This window comes from Pelophylax lessonae (genome assembly GCF_965119305.1).
Source record: "Pelophylax lessonae genome assembly, chromosome: 4".
In the NCBI taxonomy this organism is placed as follows: domain Eukaryota; kingdom Metazoa; phylum Chordata; class Amphibia; order Anura; family Ranidae; genus Pelophylax; species Pelophylax lessonae.
The window spans coordinates 357,801,488-357,820,530 of record NC_138771.1 but is presented as its reverse complement, the minus strand read 5'-3'; the positions used below and the strand labels follow the sequence as shown (position 1 = coordinate 357,820,530).

Here is a 19,043-nt window from a genome sequence, read left to right as displayed (position 1 = left end):
TGTCACATGAAAAGATTTAATAAAATATTTACAAAAATGTAAAGGGTGTACTCACTTTTGTGAGATACTGTATGAACAGGGATGGCATCCTTGGAGATGCTGGGTCTGAATTCTCAGCGCTCCTCCGATCGGTAGGGTGAGTCTTTGGGGGGTCCCTGTTATCTCTCTCTCTCTCTCTCTCTCTCTCTCTCTCTCTCTCTCTGCTGATAGGTGCCCTGAGCCTTGGGGGGGGGGGGGGTCCTTTAGTGGTGCCAAAAGATTGTTTTTGTACTGCAGGGTCTTCCTTTCCTTATGAAGCCCCAGGGTCACATCTCCCCCACTGACCCCTTCATGGAGGTGGCAGGTCCCTCAGAACCCCAGCTTCCCATGGTTGCACTGACAGTGGTCCTGCAGTCCTTACTGTCCCGGGTGGAAGTGGCGTGTGGGCAAAGGCCCAGGAGGAAATGTCCCCCGCCTTTCCCTGCTCAGTCATTCTCATCTGATTCTGAGCCTGATCATTAAGGGTATCACGGGGAGGGGGGGTTGAATACTTTCCTGCCATAGTCTAAGAAAGAGAACGAGCCTTGTCGCAGACAGGCCCCTCCTTCTCAGCACATAGAAAATTATTTTCTGCTTCTGGGATGCAGAATAGGGGAAAAAGATCTTTCAAATCTTGCCCAGGAGGTTCCAAGCATCCTTGATCTGGTAAACCTAGAGCTAGCATCTCCAGACCTGCAGTCAAGACGCCTTCAGGATGAAGGTTTGCCCTCACCCATTTATTGGGGTGGTGGGATATCTTCGCTGGTTTCCGGCATAGTGGACCTCCTTCATGATTGTCAAGGGCATCCACAAAATGATTCCTTTGGGGGTATCCAGAAAGAGGGACAAAGCTTGTCCTTTTCAGGGTTTTTAGGTCCTTGGTCTCCTTGTGCGGATTTAATTCCTGCAAAGGTTCAGGTGATGTCCGAACTACCTAAGGTCACCCCTATCCCTGTCCAGGGAATTTTTACCTAGGTCTGATTCTAATTCTTACCAGGGTGGTCCTTCCTCTGGACAAACTTCAGGAACCATAGTCCGTGATTCACCGGCTGCTTTCACATAGATAGTTCTCTCTCCCATTTTGCATACAGGTTCTGAGTCTGGTGGTATCTCTGTTTACACAGTCCTACATGCAGATCCCTTAGCAGGTTCGGCTCCACCGGAGGATACCGAGGTTCGTGGCGAGATTACGGGTTCCTCTGGCAGACGCTGTAGGCGTCTAAGGGCCACGGTAAAGCCCTTACGTCCCTGGGGGTCTTCCTCTCAGAGAAGATCAGTTGTCCTAAGGGCTGATCCACCATCCTGCTTTACAGTCGCTGGTTTTAATGGCTTAGCTATTGAAAGCCAGGTACTGAGGGATAGAGGTCTGTCTGGATCAGTGATCCCTACTATGGTGAAGGTGAGGAAGTTGTCTTCCAGCAAGAAATACCATAGTACGTGGAAAGCGTAAATTTCTTAATGTGAGTCAATTGGCGCTCATCCTTGATCCTTTTCTGTGGCTCGGATTATCCTTTTTTTAATTTCATCTTTATTTATTTTCAGACATTATAATCAAAAACAGAGCCTATTGGGCATACCCAGACTCACCAATATACATAGAAACATGAACAACCCAACTATTCTACTTGGTCAACCAATTTTAATTGTGTTTTACCTATATTCTGTCTTTACATGGAGACTCCGTATGTGTATATAGGCCTACTGTGGGGGTGATCTGATCTAGGAGGTCACACTAGCTTCGCAGCATGTCCGCACACTCATCGACCCCCTGGGGCCTGGGGTCGGGCATTTTTCTTTATCTAGTTTTTCCATTCCTCTCCTCCATAGGACAGAGCCAAAGATACCTAGATTTACTTAATCTCTTTACAATACCCATAAGACGTATTTTATATCTACTATGCATAATATATTTTTTTACGATCATTCCTTACCTATAGAGGAAAGAGTAGATAGAGGGGAAGGGCCATACATGTATGTTATGGGTCTGCTTGATTCAAGACTACCAAAACAAGATAAAAGCCATTTCTCTGTAAATTTATATAATTTATGGGGGTGCACTGCAGAGCCCCCTTGATTTAACATATTTCCTTATCTTATACCCACCTTTTCCTCCTCCCCCACTCCCACTAAAATTTCCCCCCTCCCCCCAAAAAAAAAAAATTGTATACAGTAACTTTCTTCTCCTCCCTTCTCACCCCCTCCCCTTCCGCCCCCCCTCCTCTTTGACCCGATGCACATATTTGCTCAAAGGCAGTGGGCATATTCACTGTCACTGGATTGAATGGCAGTGACAAAAGGTAGTGTCTTATTTGAATTGCTTGCCTTGGTGGAAGAGGTGGTGAGAGCATTAGTTGGCTATCCATTGTGGATTTCCATTCTCCCAAATCCCAAAAATCTTGAATTCTGAACTTATTCACTGATATAAATTGACAAAATTTAGGGTCATAAAGCCCTGGTGGAAATTCTGGGTTCCCAATCACTGGTGACATATTAGACAGTGATGAGGTGTTTATCAGCTTTGATTTATTCGAGCGAGTGATTTTATAGATGGTACCCACAATAGGGTGTAATTTTACTTGATTCAGACATTTATTCCTCAACCAAGGTAGGGCTTCAATGGATAGCCAACTCTTTACTCTTGTATGATTACACCAGTCTAGAATTCTAGATAAATGTGCAGCATGGTAGTATCGAACTGGATCTGGGAATCCTATACCCTCATATCTTTTAGGCATAGTAAGCGTATCTGTCTTGATCCTAGGTGGGCAATCCGCCCATAAAAATTGTATAAACTCACTTTTTAATTTGTTTTAAACAATTAGTTGGAACTGTCACCGGTAGAGATGGAAAAATACACAGCAGCCGGGGCAGTACATTCATTTTTAAAATACTATTTTTCCCAAACAACTTATGTGTCAAGCTCCACCATCGCCTAAGGTCACTTTTAATCTCCGTGAGCAATTGTGGAAAGTTATACTGAAATGTGTTTGTTACAGAGCACGTGAGAGATGTTTCCAAATACTTTTAGTCCCTCCATTACCCATTTAAACGAGAAACTAGATTCCACTACAGCGTGTATCTCGCTTCTGGAATTGTAATATTCATTGCCTCTAATTTAGCATGATTCATCTTCTAATTATATAATTGTGAATAACGGTTTAGTTCTGTCAGTAAGTTTGGTATTGATATTTCTGGATTGGTACCGTAATAAAAAAAAGAGTAAGGCTCCATTCACACCTGGGCGTTTTCAGCTCCAAAAACGCTCAAAAGAAACGCTTCCAAAACGCCCAACAAGTAAAACCCCATTCATTTAAATGGCCCCTGTTCACATCTGAGCGTTTTGCAAAACGCCTGTAGCTAAAAAAAGTACATGAGCTTCTTTTTGGGCTGATTACCAGCGTTTTTGATAGATGTCAATGAAAAACGCCTGAAAAAATCACGGTAAAATCGCGGTAAAAAACGCTACGCTCAAGTGTGAATGCAGCCTAAATCTTCTGCAAATGCAGCTACGTTATGGGATATCTTCCCAACCTGTATCCCTGTTATATCTTAATTGCCTCTAATATGTCTTAGCAAGGGCTCTAACGTTAATATAAAAAGTAGCGGTGAGAGGGAACGGCCCTGGCGGGGTACCATTTGCCAAGTGGATAGCGCTCTGTTAGCTTTAACAACAGTGGCTCAGATCTTAACCTTTCTTCAACAGGGCCTTGATTCAGAAGTTGGCCTTGATTACCATCAAGGCCGAATTGTCTGCCCTGGAAATCTTCTTTCAGCGACTCCTAGCCACGCACTCTTTAGTTCGTACCTTCATTCAGGGGTTCAACATGTGGCTCCACCTGTACGGTCTCTTTTCTCTATCGCTCATTGACAGACGTAGTCTTCTTGATTCTCAAGAGCTGGGTTATGTTGTCTCCGCAGGAGTAGGACTAGGCAGAAAGACAAAACGTTCTGGCTCCACCTTAGGGGCAGTCCCTGAGGGTATATCCTCCCTCTCTCTGCTACAGGGAATCAGTTTTTTTCTGTCTAGTCAGGAGTAAGGACCTAAGCTCCTTGCTGGGATCTTTTTGGTCCTGGCAAGATTTTTTCTTTAGAAGAAATATTTTTTAGGTAGTTTTTTCTCCAGTGTTTTTCCTGTGAGATCTTCAAGCAAAAAACGCCGGACTGGGCGACACTAGTGGTCACCCCAGCCGGCCTACGAGCGCGCGCAGACCATTGCATTGCGCTTGGTCGGCCGCGACACATTCAAGTAAGTATGCGGGGCCGGGCGACGGGCTGGATGTTGAGATCCAGTGGTCACCCCGGTTTCTGCCTACGAGCGCGTGCAGACCAGAGCTCCGCGCTGGGTCGGCCGCGACGGAGTCCCAGTGGAGGGACTGACCTTGCGAGTTAAAAGTCTCGCTTAGACGCCAGGAACCAGAGAGTCGAGGCGTCCGGAGTGGTCCACAAACCCCCACCCCGGTGGAGAGGGTATTGTGAAGAGAGGGTGCCTGTCGGTTCGGTATGGTGAGTAAACGTTCCCTTTTTTCTTTCCTCGTTATGAGGCAGTATGTATTATGGGCCCCTCCATACATGGTCAGTATATATCTGACACTAAAAGTCCCCCTTGTAAATACAGCATGTGTTTGTGGGAAGTGGACTTGGTTTGAGAGCTAACACTCTACCCAGCAGACTGTAGCATTACAGCAGACATAGGAGGTATAATCCTACCTTATTTGTAGTGTATCTCCTGTAGATCTATCAATCGCCACTCAGCAGAGATGCAGGTGGATGTGCTGGGAAAAACGATTTCCGCCGCCATTTTGCCGTAGACCAGGTGCATGCATGTCCTCAGGTCACGCCGGCCGCCATGTTTTTGGAGTCTAATGTCTCCTATATGGGGGCGGCCATGTTTCATGAGCCCAGCTACCTCGTGGAGAGCTGGGAACGCCGGAAGGCGTACACAGGGGGCGGAGCCACGTCCTTCTACCCGGGAAAAAGCAACAGCTCCTTCCAGTCTGTAAAGACAGACGCTGACTGCAGTTGGTTGGAAACTTCACTGCATCGGTTGGTGAGCCTTGGGGGTCCCTCTCTCTCTCTGTGGGATCAAGAAGCAGGTACTCTGAGGGGCGCTATTGCGCTAGGGGGAGACACATAAAAAAAAAAAAAAAAGGTATTTTTTATTTAAAAAAAAAAAAAAAAAAAGTTTTTTTGTGTTTTCTGGCAAAGGTGTCCTGAATTATCATGGACCCTGCCACTCATGTATCTCCTCCGGATCCCCTCGAGGGGTCTGCGGGATCCTCCAGCACCCCACTGACGATTAAATCATTGTCCGCTATTATGGAAGCTTGTGTCCCGGGTGGAAGTGGCTTGTCAGGGACAGGGCGCAAGTAAGCGACCCCCGCCTAACCCCTTATTATCTGAAACCTCGGATTCAGACTCTGAGCCTATTTCTGCAGTTGCAGGTACTTCATCTGGTATTGGTGTCTCGTGTACTGTCTTTTCAGACAGTGAGGAGGATGTTTCGGCATCAGCCATAGCCAGAGAGGAAGCGTTGGTAAACGCACTCATGGTATCTGTTCAAGAGACCTTAAGATTACAGGGTATTCCGTCAGAAATAGCTGAAACTGAAATCCCTTTTGGGACTAAAAACGCATCTAGTGGCGAAGGTTTTTTCCATTGCCCAAATGTTTTGGCAATCCAATCAAAGAAGAATGGAGTCTGCCAAAACGCATTTCTACTATTTCTAAACGCATTAACAGGCGTTATCCGTTTGAGGAAACCCTCATTAAGAAATGGACAGAACCACCTGTGGTGGATTCACCAATTGCTAGATTGAATAAAGCCACGGTTATTCCTCTAGAAGACGCTCCGTCTTTTAAAGATCCAGTGGATCGCAAGATAGAAGCTATGTCTCGCACCATGTTTACCTTGATTGGATCAGCTTTCAGACCAATAATTGCTATTGGTCTGGTTTCGCAGGCTGTAACTGTATGGACCAAGTGGTTACGCCGGGACCTAGAAGAGGTCCCTCAGGCGGTATCAGATTTGTTGGAACAGATGATACAGGGGTTACAGTTTGTGTGTGATGCGGCGTTAGACGCCACTTCATTATTGGCGCGAGCATCTGTCTCAGCGGTGGTTCTCAAGCGTACACTGTGGCTAAAAGGTTGGTTAGCCGACCAAGGTTCCAAAAAAGCATTGGCTAATTTCCCCTTTTTAGGAGAGCGTCTATTTGGAGCCAACTTAGATGAGATCATTAAGGATCTCACGGGTGGAAAGAGCACCTTTTTACCGCAAAATTTTAAAGGTAAAGGAACTCGTCAAAGACGAGGGCCTTCTTTTTCTGCTCACAAGAGGTTTTTTTCGTCCCGCGGGTGAAAAAATTAAGTCCTCCAAAGCTCCTGCAGGAGGCGTCAGGGGTCGTTGGTCGGGCAAGCAAAAGCCCGCCCCCTCTAGACCTGAAGATAAACCGTCCAAAGCCTGAAGGTGCGCCCCCCCACCCATAACTGGGGTGGGGGGACGTCTTCGCCGGTTCCCGGATCCATGGCTTTCCAGAATCCCGGACAGATGGGTTTGCGAAGTCATAAGGTCAGGGTACAAGATCGAGTTTCGATCTCTCCCACCGGCGCGATTCTTCCCTTCCAATAGCCGACTATCCCCGGATCGTTTAGACGATCTGTGGAGAGCAGTCACAGATTTACTACAACAAGGAGTGGTAGTCCACGTTCCTTGGACAGAACGCTTTCAGGGGTTTTTATTCAAACCTATTTACAATACCCAGGAAAGAGGGCAAAGTGCGTCCAATTCTGGACTTAAGGGCACTCAATTCTTTTGTCTACATAAGAAGATTCAGAATGGAGTCCATTCGCACAGTAGCAGCCTTTCTGCATCCAGGGGATGTCCTAGCGTCCATAGACATCTAGGACGCATATCTTCACATTCCCATTTTCGCAGGACATCAGCGGTTTCTACGTTTTTCCGTAGAAGAGAACCACTATCAGTTTGTGGCGTTACCTTTCGGTCTCGCCACGGCTCCGCGGGTCTTCACGAAGGTGTTGGCCCCAATGTTGGCACTTCTGCGCCAAAGAGGCATATCGATTCTAGGTTACCTAGACGATCTTCTGCTTCATGCAGAGTCTCCTCAGACCTTGCTACAAAACATAGAAATTACTATGATTTCTTTACAGGAATTCGGGTGGCTGGTGAACCAGCAAAAGTCATTTCTGGTTCCCACCCAGAGGCTCGAATATCTGGGTCTAATTCTAGACACAGTCAGGACAAGAGTTTTTCTTCCGGTAGGGAAACTCCGAAAGATTCAATCAGCAGTCCACCAACAGCTGGTCTTCCCTTCGGACTTGCATGAGGGGTCTGGGGTTGATGGTGGCTTCCTTCGAAGCAGTCCCATTTGCCCAGTCCCATACCCGAATTCTTCAGCAAGAGATTCCTCTCAGATGGAATCTGAATCCGGAATCCCTGGACAATCAGATCCGATTGAGCAAACAGACCAGAGAGTCTCTGGTCTGGTGGCTTCGGTCTCCGATGCTCAGCCAGGGAAAGTCATTTCTGCCAATATATTGGACGACAGTGACCACGGATGCCAGTCTATCCGGATGGGGAGGAATTCTCGGTCAGTTATCTGTCCAGGGACTTTGGTCCCCGGAAGAATCCAGGTTACCGATAAATGTATTGGAACTGAGAGCGATCAGACTTTGTCTGATTCACTGGACCGAGCAGCTCCAGGGCAGCCCGGTTCGGATCCAGTCGGACAACGCCACGGCCGTGGCTTATGTCAATCACCAGGGGGGCACCAAGAGTGTCCGAGCGGCCAAAGAAGTGGCTTGCATTCTTCGCTGGGCGGAACGATTTGTTCCAGCAATCTCTGCGGTGTTCATTCCGGGGGTGGAGAATTGGCAGGCAGATTATCTCAGCCGTCAGACTCTGGATCAGGGGGAATGGTCCCTCCATCCAGACGTTTTCCACCAGTTGTGCCTACGATGGGGCACCCCGGATATGGATCTGTTGGCATCTCGATTCAACAGGAAAGTTCAGAGATTCGTGGCTCGCTCCCGCGATCCTCTAGCAGAAACCGCAGACGCACTGATCGCCCCGTGGGGGCAATACCAGCTAATGTATGCCTTCCCTCCTCTTGGGTTACTGCCAAGACTTCTTCGCAAGATAGAGGAGGAAGGAATTCCAGTAATCCTGGCAGCTCCGGACTGGCCTCGTCGAGCTTGTTACGCCGACTTGGTCAGACTGATGGCGGACGTCCCGTGGAGACTTCCTCTCAGGGAGGATCTACTGTCTCAGGGACCGATCTTCCATCCTGCTTTACGATCGCTGGTTTTAAACGGCCTGGTTATTGAGACCCAGGTGCTGAAGGACAAGGGATTGTCAGCTTTAGTTATTCCTACTCTAGTTAAAACAAGGAAAGCGACTTCCAGAAAGATTATCATCGTACATGGAAGTCTTATATTGTGTGATGTGAATCCCTTGGGTTCCATCTACATCTTTATTCGGTAGTCCGAATATTGGCTTTCTGCAACAGGGAGTTGAGCAGAAGCTGGCCTTGAGTGTTATCAAGGGTCTGGTTTCAGCATTTGCTATCTTCTTTCAGAAGCTTTTGTCTACTCATTCCTTGGTGCGGAATTTCATCCAGGGGGTGCGACACCTGGCTCTGCCAGTGCACGCGCCGTTACCATCCTGGGATCTTAATTTGGTGCTGTCGGTTCTTCAGACACCTCCCTTTGAAAATATCAGGGAGATTCCCTTGCCTACTTTATCCCAGAAGGTGATCTTCTTGGTGGCTATCACTTCTGCACGCAGGGTGTCAGAACGGGCTGCATTATCCTGTTGTTCCCCAGATCTGGTGGTTCATAGGGATAAGGTTGTTCTTCATCCGAATCCATCCTTCCTTCTAAGGTGGTTTCAAAGTTTCATTGAATAAGGACAGTGTATTGTCCTTCCTATGTCCTTAGCCCAATCATCCTCGAGAATTTGCATGGCATTCCGTGGATGTAGTTCGGGCGATCAGGATATACTTGAATACTACGGATTCAATTTGTAAGACGGATTCACTGTTTGTGATCACGGATGGCCCTAAGAAGGGGTTGCCTGTTCTGCTGCGACCATCTTTAGATGGATCAGACAGACGGTGGTATAGGCTTATTTTATCTAAGGGTCGGGATCCCCCGTTCCCTGTTAAGGCGCATTTTACTCGGGCGCTTAGAGTTTCCTGGACCTTCCGCCATCAGGCGTCAGTGGTTCAGGTTTTCAAGGCGACTGTTTAGTCGGTTCATACCTTTACAATATTGTATAAGGTTTATGTGATGGCATCGTCAGATGCCTCTTCTGGCTGCAAGGTTCCTGCAGGCCACTGTTTGAGGAGACTGTTGGTCTACCTCGAGGATTTGTGGGGTAGGTCTCATCTGTTTACTCGATGAGTCCTTTGATACTTCTGGTTGGCTCCGGTTGGGCCTTCTAGATTGGATTTTGATTCTGTCAATCCCACCCCTCATTTTGTGGCACTGCTTCTGGATGTCCCAGCTCTTGAGAATCAAGAAGACTACGTCTGTCAATGAGCGATAGAGAAAAATGGATTTTTGTAAGATCTTACCGTAAAATCCTTTTCTCTTAAGCTCATTGACAGACGTAGTACCCGCCCCTCTATCATTGAGTTGGGTTGGGTTAAATTCTCTGTACTGCTTTAAAACAGAACTGATTCCCTGTAGCAGAGAGAGGGAGGATATACCCTCAGGGACTGCCCCTAAGGTGGAGCCAGAACGTTTTGTCTTTCTGCCTAGTCCTACTCCTGCGGAGACAACATAACCCAGCTCTTGAGAATCAAGAAGACTACGTCTGTCAATGAGCTTAAGAGAAAAGGATTTTACGGTAAGATCTTACAAAAATCCATTTTTGTGGCCATGGGATTTAAATGTAGTACTTTGGATTCTCCAAAAACCTCCATTTGAGAATATTCTAGAGATTCCCTTGTCCCTGTTATCTCAGAAGGTTCCACCTTTCCCTGCCATGACACATTCTTGGTGGCTATTACCTTAGCCCGCAGGTTATCGGAATTGGCAGCAACAGCCTGTCGCAGTCCCTATTTATTGGTCTATAGGGATAAAGTGGTTCTTTGTCCCTGTCCATCATTCCTGCCCAAAGTTGTCTCTAAGTTCCATTTAAATGAGGACATTATGTTGCCTTCCTTGTGTCCAAAGCTGGCTCATCCCAGGGAATTTGCTTTGCATACCTTGGATGTGGTTCGTGCAATTCAGGTGTATCTGGTAGCTACTGAGTCCTTTTCGGAGGTCAGATTAAATTTTTGTGGATACAGACAGACGAAGGGAAGGGCTGGCCGCTTCTTCTGCTACTATCTCCAGATGGATCAGGCAAATGATGACTCAGGCCTATTCTGTGTCCGTCGATGAACTCAGAGAAATTGATTTTATGGTAAGTACAAAAATACAATTTTTTGATTTGTCATTGTTTGAGAAGCCTTATGGTTTGTACAGTTTTTTAAAAAAGCAAGTCTTCAAGTATAATTCTCATATAAAATATGTTTAGAATGGTGTATATATAGGATTATTCAAGATTTGTTGGGCACTACAAAACAGTGTAGAAAGCGCAAATACCTACACTATATACAAGGATAAAGAGCTGGTGCTGGTTTGCTTGCATGAAATCTATTATGCACACTTCCTAGATGTTTTTTTTCATCCAGGATAACTTAACCCTTCAGCTGTGGCCAGCAGCAGTGGTCAGAATTGGGGACAAAACAGAATTCCACATTCTGGTATCCTGTGGTGCTCTCATATCTGTGAAGTAAAGTGCTGTATGCAATGTCCTTATTTGTGGGGGGGTGGTATCTCACTGACATTGGGTTATGAAGATGCCTTTCTCCACAGGCAGGGTAAGTGCAGTCTCTTGATGTGGCCCCTAAGCCCCTACAGGTTGCACAAAAACAGGGTTCAGTACAATGCTTGTATAGAGGTGTCCTAATGCAGAAGAGGGTGTCTCTGTCATAGTGACAGCAAGTTAAAGCGGTAGTATCCCGCTTTTTGACACTTTTACCTACAGGTAAGCCTATAATAAGGCTTACCTGTAGGTACAAATAATATCTCCTAAACCGGCACGGTTTAGGAGATATTTACAGTGCATGCAGCCGCTCGCGCGAGCGCTCTGAAGGTCCGGGGGACCTTCAATTAAGTTGCCGGGAGCTTGCCGGAAAAATCACTCCCGCGCGCATGCGCGGGAGTGACGTCATCGCGGCTCCGGCCAATCATCGCGCCGAAACCGTCTCTTGCGGCCAATCAGCGCGCCGGAGCCGCCGAACCTCGACGACGAGGGACCATGGCAGCGCCCGCAGCGATGTCCGGGGGTCCGTGTCGGGGCTTCGTTTTAAGGTAAGTTACACATAATGGGCTAGTATGCGATGCATACTAGCTCATTATGCCTTTGTCTTGCAGGTTTTTATTTTTTTATTTATTTTTTTTTTTATAGAGTTTACAACTGCTTTAAGGGGAATGCAGTCTTTGCTGACAAATCCAGTGTAGTCACTTGACCTCTTCTGGACCGGAAGGATTTGCCCCACCCCACATCGCTCCCCGCTGAGAGAGAAGAACGGTCACCTGTTGTAAACACAGTCGACCGTTCTTTTCTCTGAAATGATCACAGAGCACCTGTGATCCTTCTATATAGGATCACACCTTCCCTGCCAGTGTCATTATTACAGTAACTGTGCATATTTTTAGCACTGATTACTGTAGTAATTTCACTTTTCTCCCTAAAAGTGTCAAAAGGGTCAGTTAGGGGTCTGATCTGTCTGCCGCAATGTCGCAGTCCCGCTAAGAATCGCAGATCGCCGCCATTACTAGTAAAAAAAATAAAAAGATAAAAAATTACATAAATCTTTCCCTTAGTTTGTAGACGCGATACGTTGCACAAACCAATCAAAATACGCTTATTGGGATTTTTTTATTTTTACCAAAAATATTTAGCAGAATACAAATTGGCCTAAAAGGATGAAACTTTTTTTTTTTTTGTAATATTATATAGCAGAATGTAAAAAATATTGTTTTTTTTTTTCAGAATTGTCGCTCTTTTTTTGTTTATAGCGCAAAAAATAAAAATCGCACAGGTGATCAAATAACCACCAAAAGACAGCTCTATTTGTGGAGAAAAAAAGGACATAAATGTTATGTTGTCACAGTGTCGCACAATCGCGTAATTTTCAGTTTACTTTTAAAGGGGGGGGCAAATCCTTACGGTCCAGTACTGGTTAATGACCAGGCCATTTTTTGCTTGTTTTTGCAATTTTTAAAAAGTAATTGTAAACTCTCTTACTGTTCAACTTTCATTAAAAATTCAATAGGTTATCCTGCCTTGAAGGTCCTTTTATAAGCACTTTGTTATAAGGTGACATCACTCTGTCCATATTTCCCAATTGCTCTCCTGCGTTGTCACACCTGGTTAAGACTTAAAGGCTAGGATCACACCTATTCGCTTTGCAGTGTGTTTCAGTTTTGCAGAAGCACGCTTCAGTCCATTTAACATGAGTTCCTATAGTCCACGTTTATATCTGGGCGTTTTCAATTGGCGCATTTTTTGGAACTGGTTATCGACTTTTTTTTGCCCTCAGCAGGTTGCATTTTTGGTTCTATAGACTTCAATAGAAAGGAAGCAGAAATGCATTAAAACACATAAAAGAAAGTGCTTGTGTTTTTGCTGGTTTCTCCTGCATGACAACAGACACCTTCCAGAAATTCAAAACACATAAAAAATGCATTAAAAATGCATGTCAAAACCCACCAGGAAAATGCATCAACTGCGATTTGCATAGGTGTGAACCTAGCCTGATCAACTGTGCTGGCACTCATTGTGTATGCATGTTCTGCTACTGTCACTAGCAAAATGCTTGTCCTGAAAAAATAAATGAAGTCATGCATGCATATAGACATTAAAATGCTGTAAATTGAATTGAAGATATCAGTAGCACTGAGACACAACAAAGAGTGAAAAAAAGGTTAAACACAGATTTTTGGAAAAGCAAACATGGCAGCAGTTTATGGATACACAGTGGTTTAACAAACTGCCATTAAGTTAGGGCTTATTATTTATAAGGTTTGTCATTGCTGCACACTTTTAATTTTTGCTTGTGTTACCCAAAATAATTTACTTTAAAATGTTTATCTTCAGGAAGCTCGAGAGCAAGTTTCCCCCCTGGATAACACTATGGAAAAACTTCAGCAGGAGAAGAGAGAAATCATTCAGAAGAAAGAATCCAGCTACAGAGCAGTACAAGAAAGGGTGAATATTCTATACATTATGCACTAAAACTCAACTGAACCTGAAGTTTAAACCCACTTAATACAATAGGGCACTTATATCAAGGAAATGTCTGACACTATTGTGATGATATTGAGAACTGGGCACCTCAGAAGCTGTGTAAGAAGACCCAGGGCAGCCTGGTGGCTTAAAATTCTTTTTTTTTTTTAAACCTCTTTTATTGCAAATATCCAATAAAAAATGGAAACGGGTTTACAATTCTTAAAGTATATGTGAACATTCACCTTGTATAACAATCCAATCAGTTTAAGGCTTCTTGTACACATCGCACAATGGCGGCAAAGGTGTCTGGCTCAATATATATATCAATGATAATGCAAAAAGTGGTCACCGCCTCCACCTATAACTGGTCTTAATTGTAAGGAGCACTGGAAAGGCGGACGCAGGTCAAAAAAACGAAGAAATTTCCAGTCACAACTTACCAACCTTGTACACATAGCCTACTTTGTCGACGGGAAATGTTTTGCGGCCAGCGGTCAAAACATTCCTATCCTGAACGCGATTCTTCCGCGTTCAGGAGAGGGAGGTTGAACCTCCCCTAACCACAGCAAGCTCCTAAACTCTTGTAAAAGCCTAGGTGTACATGGACACATAGGCTTTTATGGAGTTGAGTTTGGGAGCTTTGGCAAAAACATGCTAAAAGCTTTGAAACTCAAGTTTAGGACCTCTAGTAGTGTACATGAAGCCTTAAGTAGAAATGAAAGGCAAAACATTTGTGTGTGTGTATATGTATGTGTGTGTGTGTATATGTATATATGTATATATATATATATATATATATAATCTCGGCCTTTTGGCTAAGATCATGTGTAGTATCTGTTCTTATCAGTGATCCAGCGGCGGTGCTGTCATCTGACCTGGCCAAGGCTGGGTGACTGCTATGCAAACCTGCTGGAGTGATTGACACCTGGAAGGTTGTACTGGAACGAAATGAAACCGTAACCCCCATAGGTAATTGGGGGCCGGGAGTAAGTTCTCCCTGAGAAAGCTGGGAGGGTCCATTACCTCCTGATTCGAACGTTCCACCTTGTCTGGCCATGGTTTGGGAAGGCAGAGAGTCCGCGGTGTCTGTGCCCTCTGGGAGTGGTCGCCCCAGAAGGTGCTTTTAGTAACACTTAGGTGGGGGACCCCAAAGTGTGAACCAGCATATGGTCACAGCTCCAAACACTTTTTCTGCTCTGCGCCTTTTAGGGCTGGGCCTTTTGGATAAAGAGGGTGATTTTTGTTACCAGGCCTCAGGGCCTGGCCAGTGCACCATGCACGACCACTTATTCGTTTATTTTTCTCCCACGTTTGTCAACTTTCACTTTTGTTTGTGTTTTCTTCTCACTATGATGGAGGGTGTGAGTCCTTGGGCTTACCCTGAAGTCTAGGGGTAGGATGTGTGGCCTTCTGGTTCCTTCCTCCTCTGTCCCTGGGGGGGTCTCTCTTCGGGAGAACCCCTCGACCAAGTTTTTGGGTGCGGCTTCGGCGGAAGAACAAGATCTGCCAGGCCTTCTTGGAACCCTTTGTCTCTGTTAGGAGCCTTGCGCCCTGGGGGGATCAGTGTAGAAGTCCTACCCCTTCGGGGGTTAAAAAAGCACACCCCTAAGTGCACTTTTTGTGCGTGTTCACATGCATCTTTTTTGTGTTCACTTACCGGGTTTTTTCGTTACATTTTTGCAACACCGCGGATTTAAAAAAAAAAGTAGGTGGATCAGCTGTGATAAAGTGCACCTTGCTTGCTTAATCTGCTCTCACCCCATGTTGTTTGACGTGCAGGTTGTCGCCTTGGCACAGAAGCGCCCACGTATTCGTCTCCTCAGTAGGCTCCAGATCAGGCAGCGCCTCCAGTGGTGTGTCTGTGGCGAAGGATTGTCCGTGTGCAAATTTTCGCCATTTAATCACAAATGTGGAGGCAAGAGGGGCATGTCATGATGCGATTGGCATGAATGTGGATACGGCCGTGCACGTTGCCCATGCGCAGTACAAGCGCAAGTGGCGTGATTTCCTAAAGCAGTGTTTCACTGTGCAAGCCTCTGTCAGAGGCTAGAGAGAATGCAGGGCAGTAGCAGCTGGGTGGGGGAGTCACTGTCGGTGCATGTTTAAAGGCACGGACACGCTGTATAACTTGGCACAAGCTTTGAGTACACTAAAGCTAGTACCTCAAGTTTGTCTTGCCTAAGAGCAAAGTCCTCCTGAAAAGAGGAGTGGGGGGAAGGGGGCACAGTTGAAAGGGGCACTGGGGTGCCCCCTTCAAGACTCGAAGATCCTAGCCATGCTTCCTCTGTGTTTACCTCCTCTGAAGGGTCAGAGGCGACTAGCCAATCTGAGCCATTACCGTTGTCAGGCATAGTAGCCACATCCAGTGCTTCTGTCGCAGCCTACGTCACTAAGGACGATTTGGCATTGGCGCTGGCCGGCCTTGAGGGTAAGATTGCTGGCATGATTGCAGCATCGCAAGGAGGGAGTTTGGAAGATTTGGCAGATCTACCCAGAACTTTGTTTTTCAGTAGATGCTCTTAAAGACTCCATACAACAAATGTCACGGGTTGCTTTTTTGTCAGTTCATATGCGCAGAATCCTGTGGCTAAAAAGCTGGTCTGTGGAATTACCCTGTAAAAAGTTGCTGGCTGGTTTTCCCTTTCATGGGGGAACACCTATTTGGAGATGATCTGGATAAATATATCCAAAAGATTTTGGGGGGAAGAGTGTGTTGCTACCTGTTAAAAAGGAAAAGCAAACGTCCTCCTTTTAAGATTCCCAGCACTCAGACTCCCAGTGCTTCTAATCCCAGGCACTTGCGAAGGCCCTAGCCGTCTTGATCTAGAAATCGAGCATTCAGGCCAAGGGCAGAAGAAACCCTGGGCCCAAAGACCTACCAAGTCTAGCTCTAAACCGACCTTGTGAAGGGGCGCCCCCACTTAGTCGGGTGGGGGGGAAGGCTGCTAAAGTTCTCGGAGGTCTGGACAGGAATAACTCAAGACAACTGGGTATTTCCACTATCTCTCAGGGGTACAAACTGGAATTTCGGGTGTTCCCGCATCCTTGGTTTGTAAAGTCAAACATACCTGCAGATCCTCTAAAAAGGAGATCTCTCTTTCTGGCTCTGGACCATTTAAGGTCCCAAAGAGTGATAACAGAGGTTTCGGAGGACGAAAGATTTATGAGTTTTTACTCCAACCTTTTCGTAGTTCCCAAGCCTAATGGAGACGTGAGACCTTTTCTGGAACTCAAAGCTCTTAACCAGTTTCTAAACATTCGTACTTTCCGATTGGAGTCAATTCGCTCAGTCATGACCTCCCTGCTGGGGGAGGAATTTCTAGCATCCATAGACATCAAGGATGCATACCTTCACGTGCCTATTTTTCAGGCCCATCAAAGGTTTTTATGCTTTGCAGTAGAAAACCATCATTTTCAGTTTGTGGCTCTGCCTTTCGGGTTGGCCACTGCTCTTAGAATGTTCACAAAGATCCTAGCTCCAGTATTGGCTGCTCTAAGGTCTCAAGGGATATCTAGACAATCTATTTCTAATAGACCGAATGGCTTCAGCTCTAAACCGGAATGTGTTCCGGACAGTTCAATTCTTAGAACGTTTGGGTTGGATTCTGAACTTGGCAAAGTCAGCATTACAGCCGGTCCAGCGTCTGCAATATCTGTGTTTACTTGTGGACACAATACAGGCAAAGCTATTTTTGCCAACTAAAAAGGTCACAGACCTGAAGGATTTGGTTCAGTCCGTAAGAAGGAAAATGTATCCTTCTGTACGTTTTTGCACGAGGTTATTAGGGAAGAGGGTTTCCTCGTTCACAGTGGTCCCCTATGCTCAATTCCATGCCAGACCTTTACAGAACAGCATTCGGTCAGCATGGACCAGAAAGGTCCAGTCCTAAGATGGGTATATGTCTTTGGTACCAAGAGTACGTCTGAGTCTAAGTTGGTGGTTGTTAACCAGAAATTTGGAAAAGGGGAATCCTTTCTTCCAGTAGTATGGAAAGTAGTGACTACAGACCGGCTGGGGGAGCAATTCTGGAGGAAGCCACTGTCCAGGGAAAGTGGTCTTGGGTAGGAAAGCATCTTCCCATCAATATGTTGGAAATCCGAGCAGTTTGTCGGGCTTAAAAGTACTGGATGCCCAGACTTCGGGTTTACCCTGCCTATCCTTGGCAGAGAAATTGTTCCATGCCTATTTGCGGTTTTCATTCCAGGAATAGAAAACTGTCAGGGAGACTTTCAGTGTCGTTAACAGATGCTTCTGGGGAAATGGTCCTTACACCCTGAGATCTTTGCATTTATCTGCCAATGCTGGGGGATCCCAGATGTAGATCTGTTGGCATCCAGGTTCAACAACAAGTTGTACAGATTTGTGTCCAGGATCAGGGATACACTAGCAGTTGTAGTAGAGGCCTTGGTTACTCCGTAGAAGGAATTTTCCCTGATCTATACCTTTCCTCCTGTGCAGCTGCTGCTGCGTCTTCTACGTAGAATCCTGGTGGCTCCAGCATAGCCCAGGAGATTTTGGTAGGGCAAGGGCAGATGGCACATATTAAAAATTGGCAAAACCCTTCTCTTTCAATAAAATAAGATTGAACTAAAAATTGGCAGTGGCAAGGCCTTGGGTTCTTCCACTACCTGCGGTCTCAAGGTCCGATATTTCACCCTGCTTTACAGTCTTTAAATTTGATAGCTTGGCTATTGAAGCCTTGATCTTGAAAGAGTGGGGAATGTCTGTCCCTGCAGTCTCTACCCCGATAAATTCTAGAAAACCAGTCTCTAAAGGCATTTATCACAGAGTCTGGAAATCTTGCATTTCCTGGTGTGAGGCCAGGAAATAGCATCCCCGCAAATATATGATCAGGAGAATACTAGCCTTCTTGCAAGTAGGAGTAGATATGAAATTAGCCTTAGGCACTATTAGGGGGCAAATTTCAGCCTTATCGTTTTTGTTTCCAGAGACCGATTGCTTCGCATTCCTTAGTCCAAACCTTTGTTCAAGGGGTGCTACATATGCTTCCACCTGTGAAGCTACCATTGTGTCCTTGGGATCTAAATTTGGTGCTGGCAGTGTTTCAAAAACAGCCTTTTGAGCCCACGTGGCATATCCCTCTGGTTGTGTTGACCGGTAAATCGGTCTTTAGCAAGAAGAGTATCAGATTTAGCAGCTCTCTCTTGTAAAGAGCCAATTGTTGATATTGCACCAAGATAGGGTGATGCTACTTCCACACCCAGGTTTTTTGCCCAAGGTGGTGTCTGCTTTTCATTTGAATCAGGACATTATATTGCCTTCCTTCTTTCCAGATTCTCAACAGCAGAGGAAAAGTTATTACAGTCTCTTGATGTAGTACGTGCATTCAAGATTTATTTGAAAAGTTCAACTCAGATCCGTAAGCCCGACCTTTTGTTTGTGCTGCCGGAAGGAGGCAGGAAAGGGCAGGCAAGCCTCTAAATCTACTTTTTCTCAATAAATTCCCCAGGTTATTATCCAGGCGTATCTTTTAAAAGGGAAGGTTCTTCCTTTTCCGGTAAAGGCACCCTATCGGAAGAGTAGGTGACTTTTGGGGAGGTCTCCATCAAGCTTCTTTGGCTCAGATTTGCAAAGCTGCGACTTGGTTGTCAGTGCATACGTTCACTAGATTCTATCAAGTGGATGTTAGGACCGAGGAGGAGTCTGCATTTGGTCGTAAATCTTCTGTGGCTGATGGCGGTATTTTATGGTGCCCCCC

At 45.8% G+C, this 19,043-nt stretch overlaps 1 protein-coding gene across 1 annotated transcript in view; it reads left to right on the top strand.

Moving 5' to 3' along the window:
* Window positions 1–19,043, top strand: part of RAD50 (RAD50 double strand break repair protein) — a 549,855-nt gene that overhangs the window by 374,965 nt on the left and 155,847 nt on the right. The window contains exon 18 of the mRNA XM_082256750.1: window positions 13,192–13,302. Coding sequence (XP_082112876.1) covers window positions 13,192–13,302 — 111 coding nt within the window. The remainder of the gene's footprint in view (window positions 1–13,191; window positions 13,303–19,043) is intronic.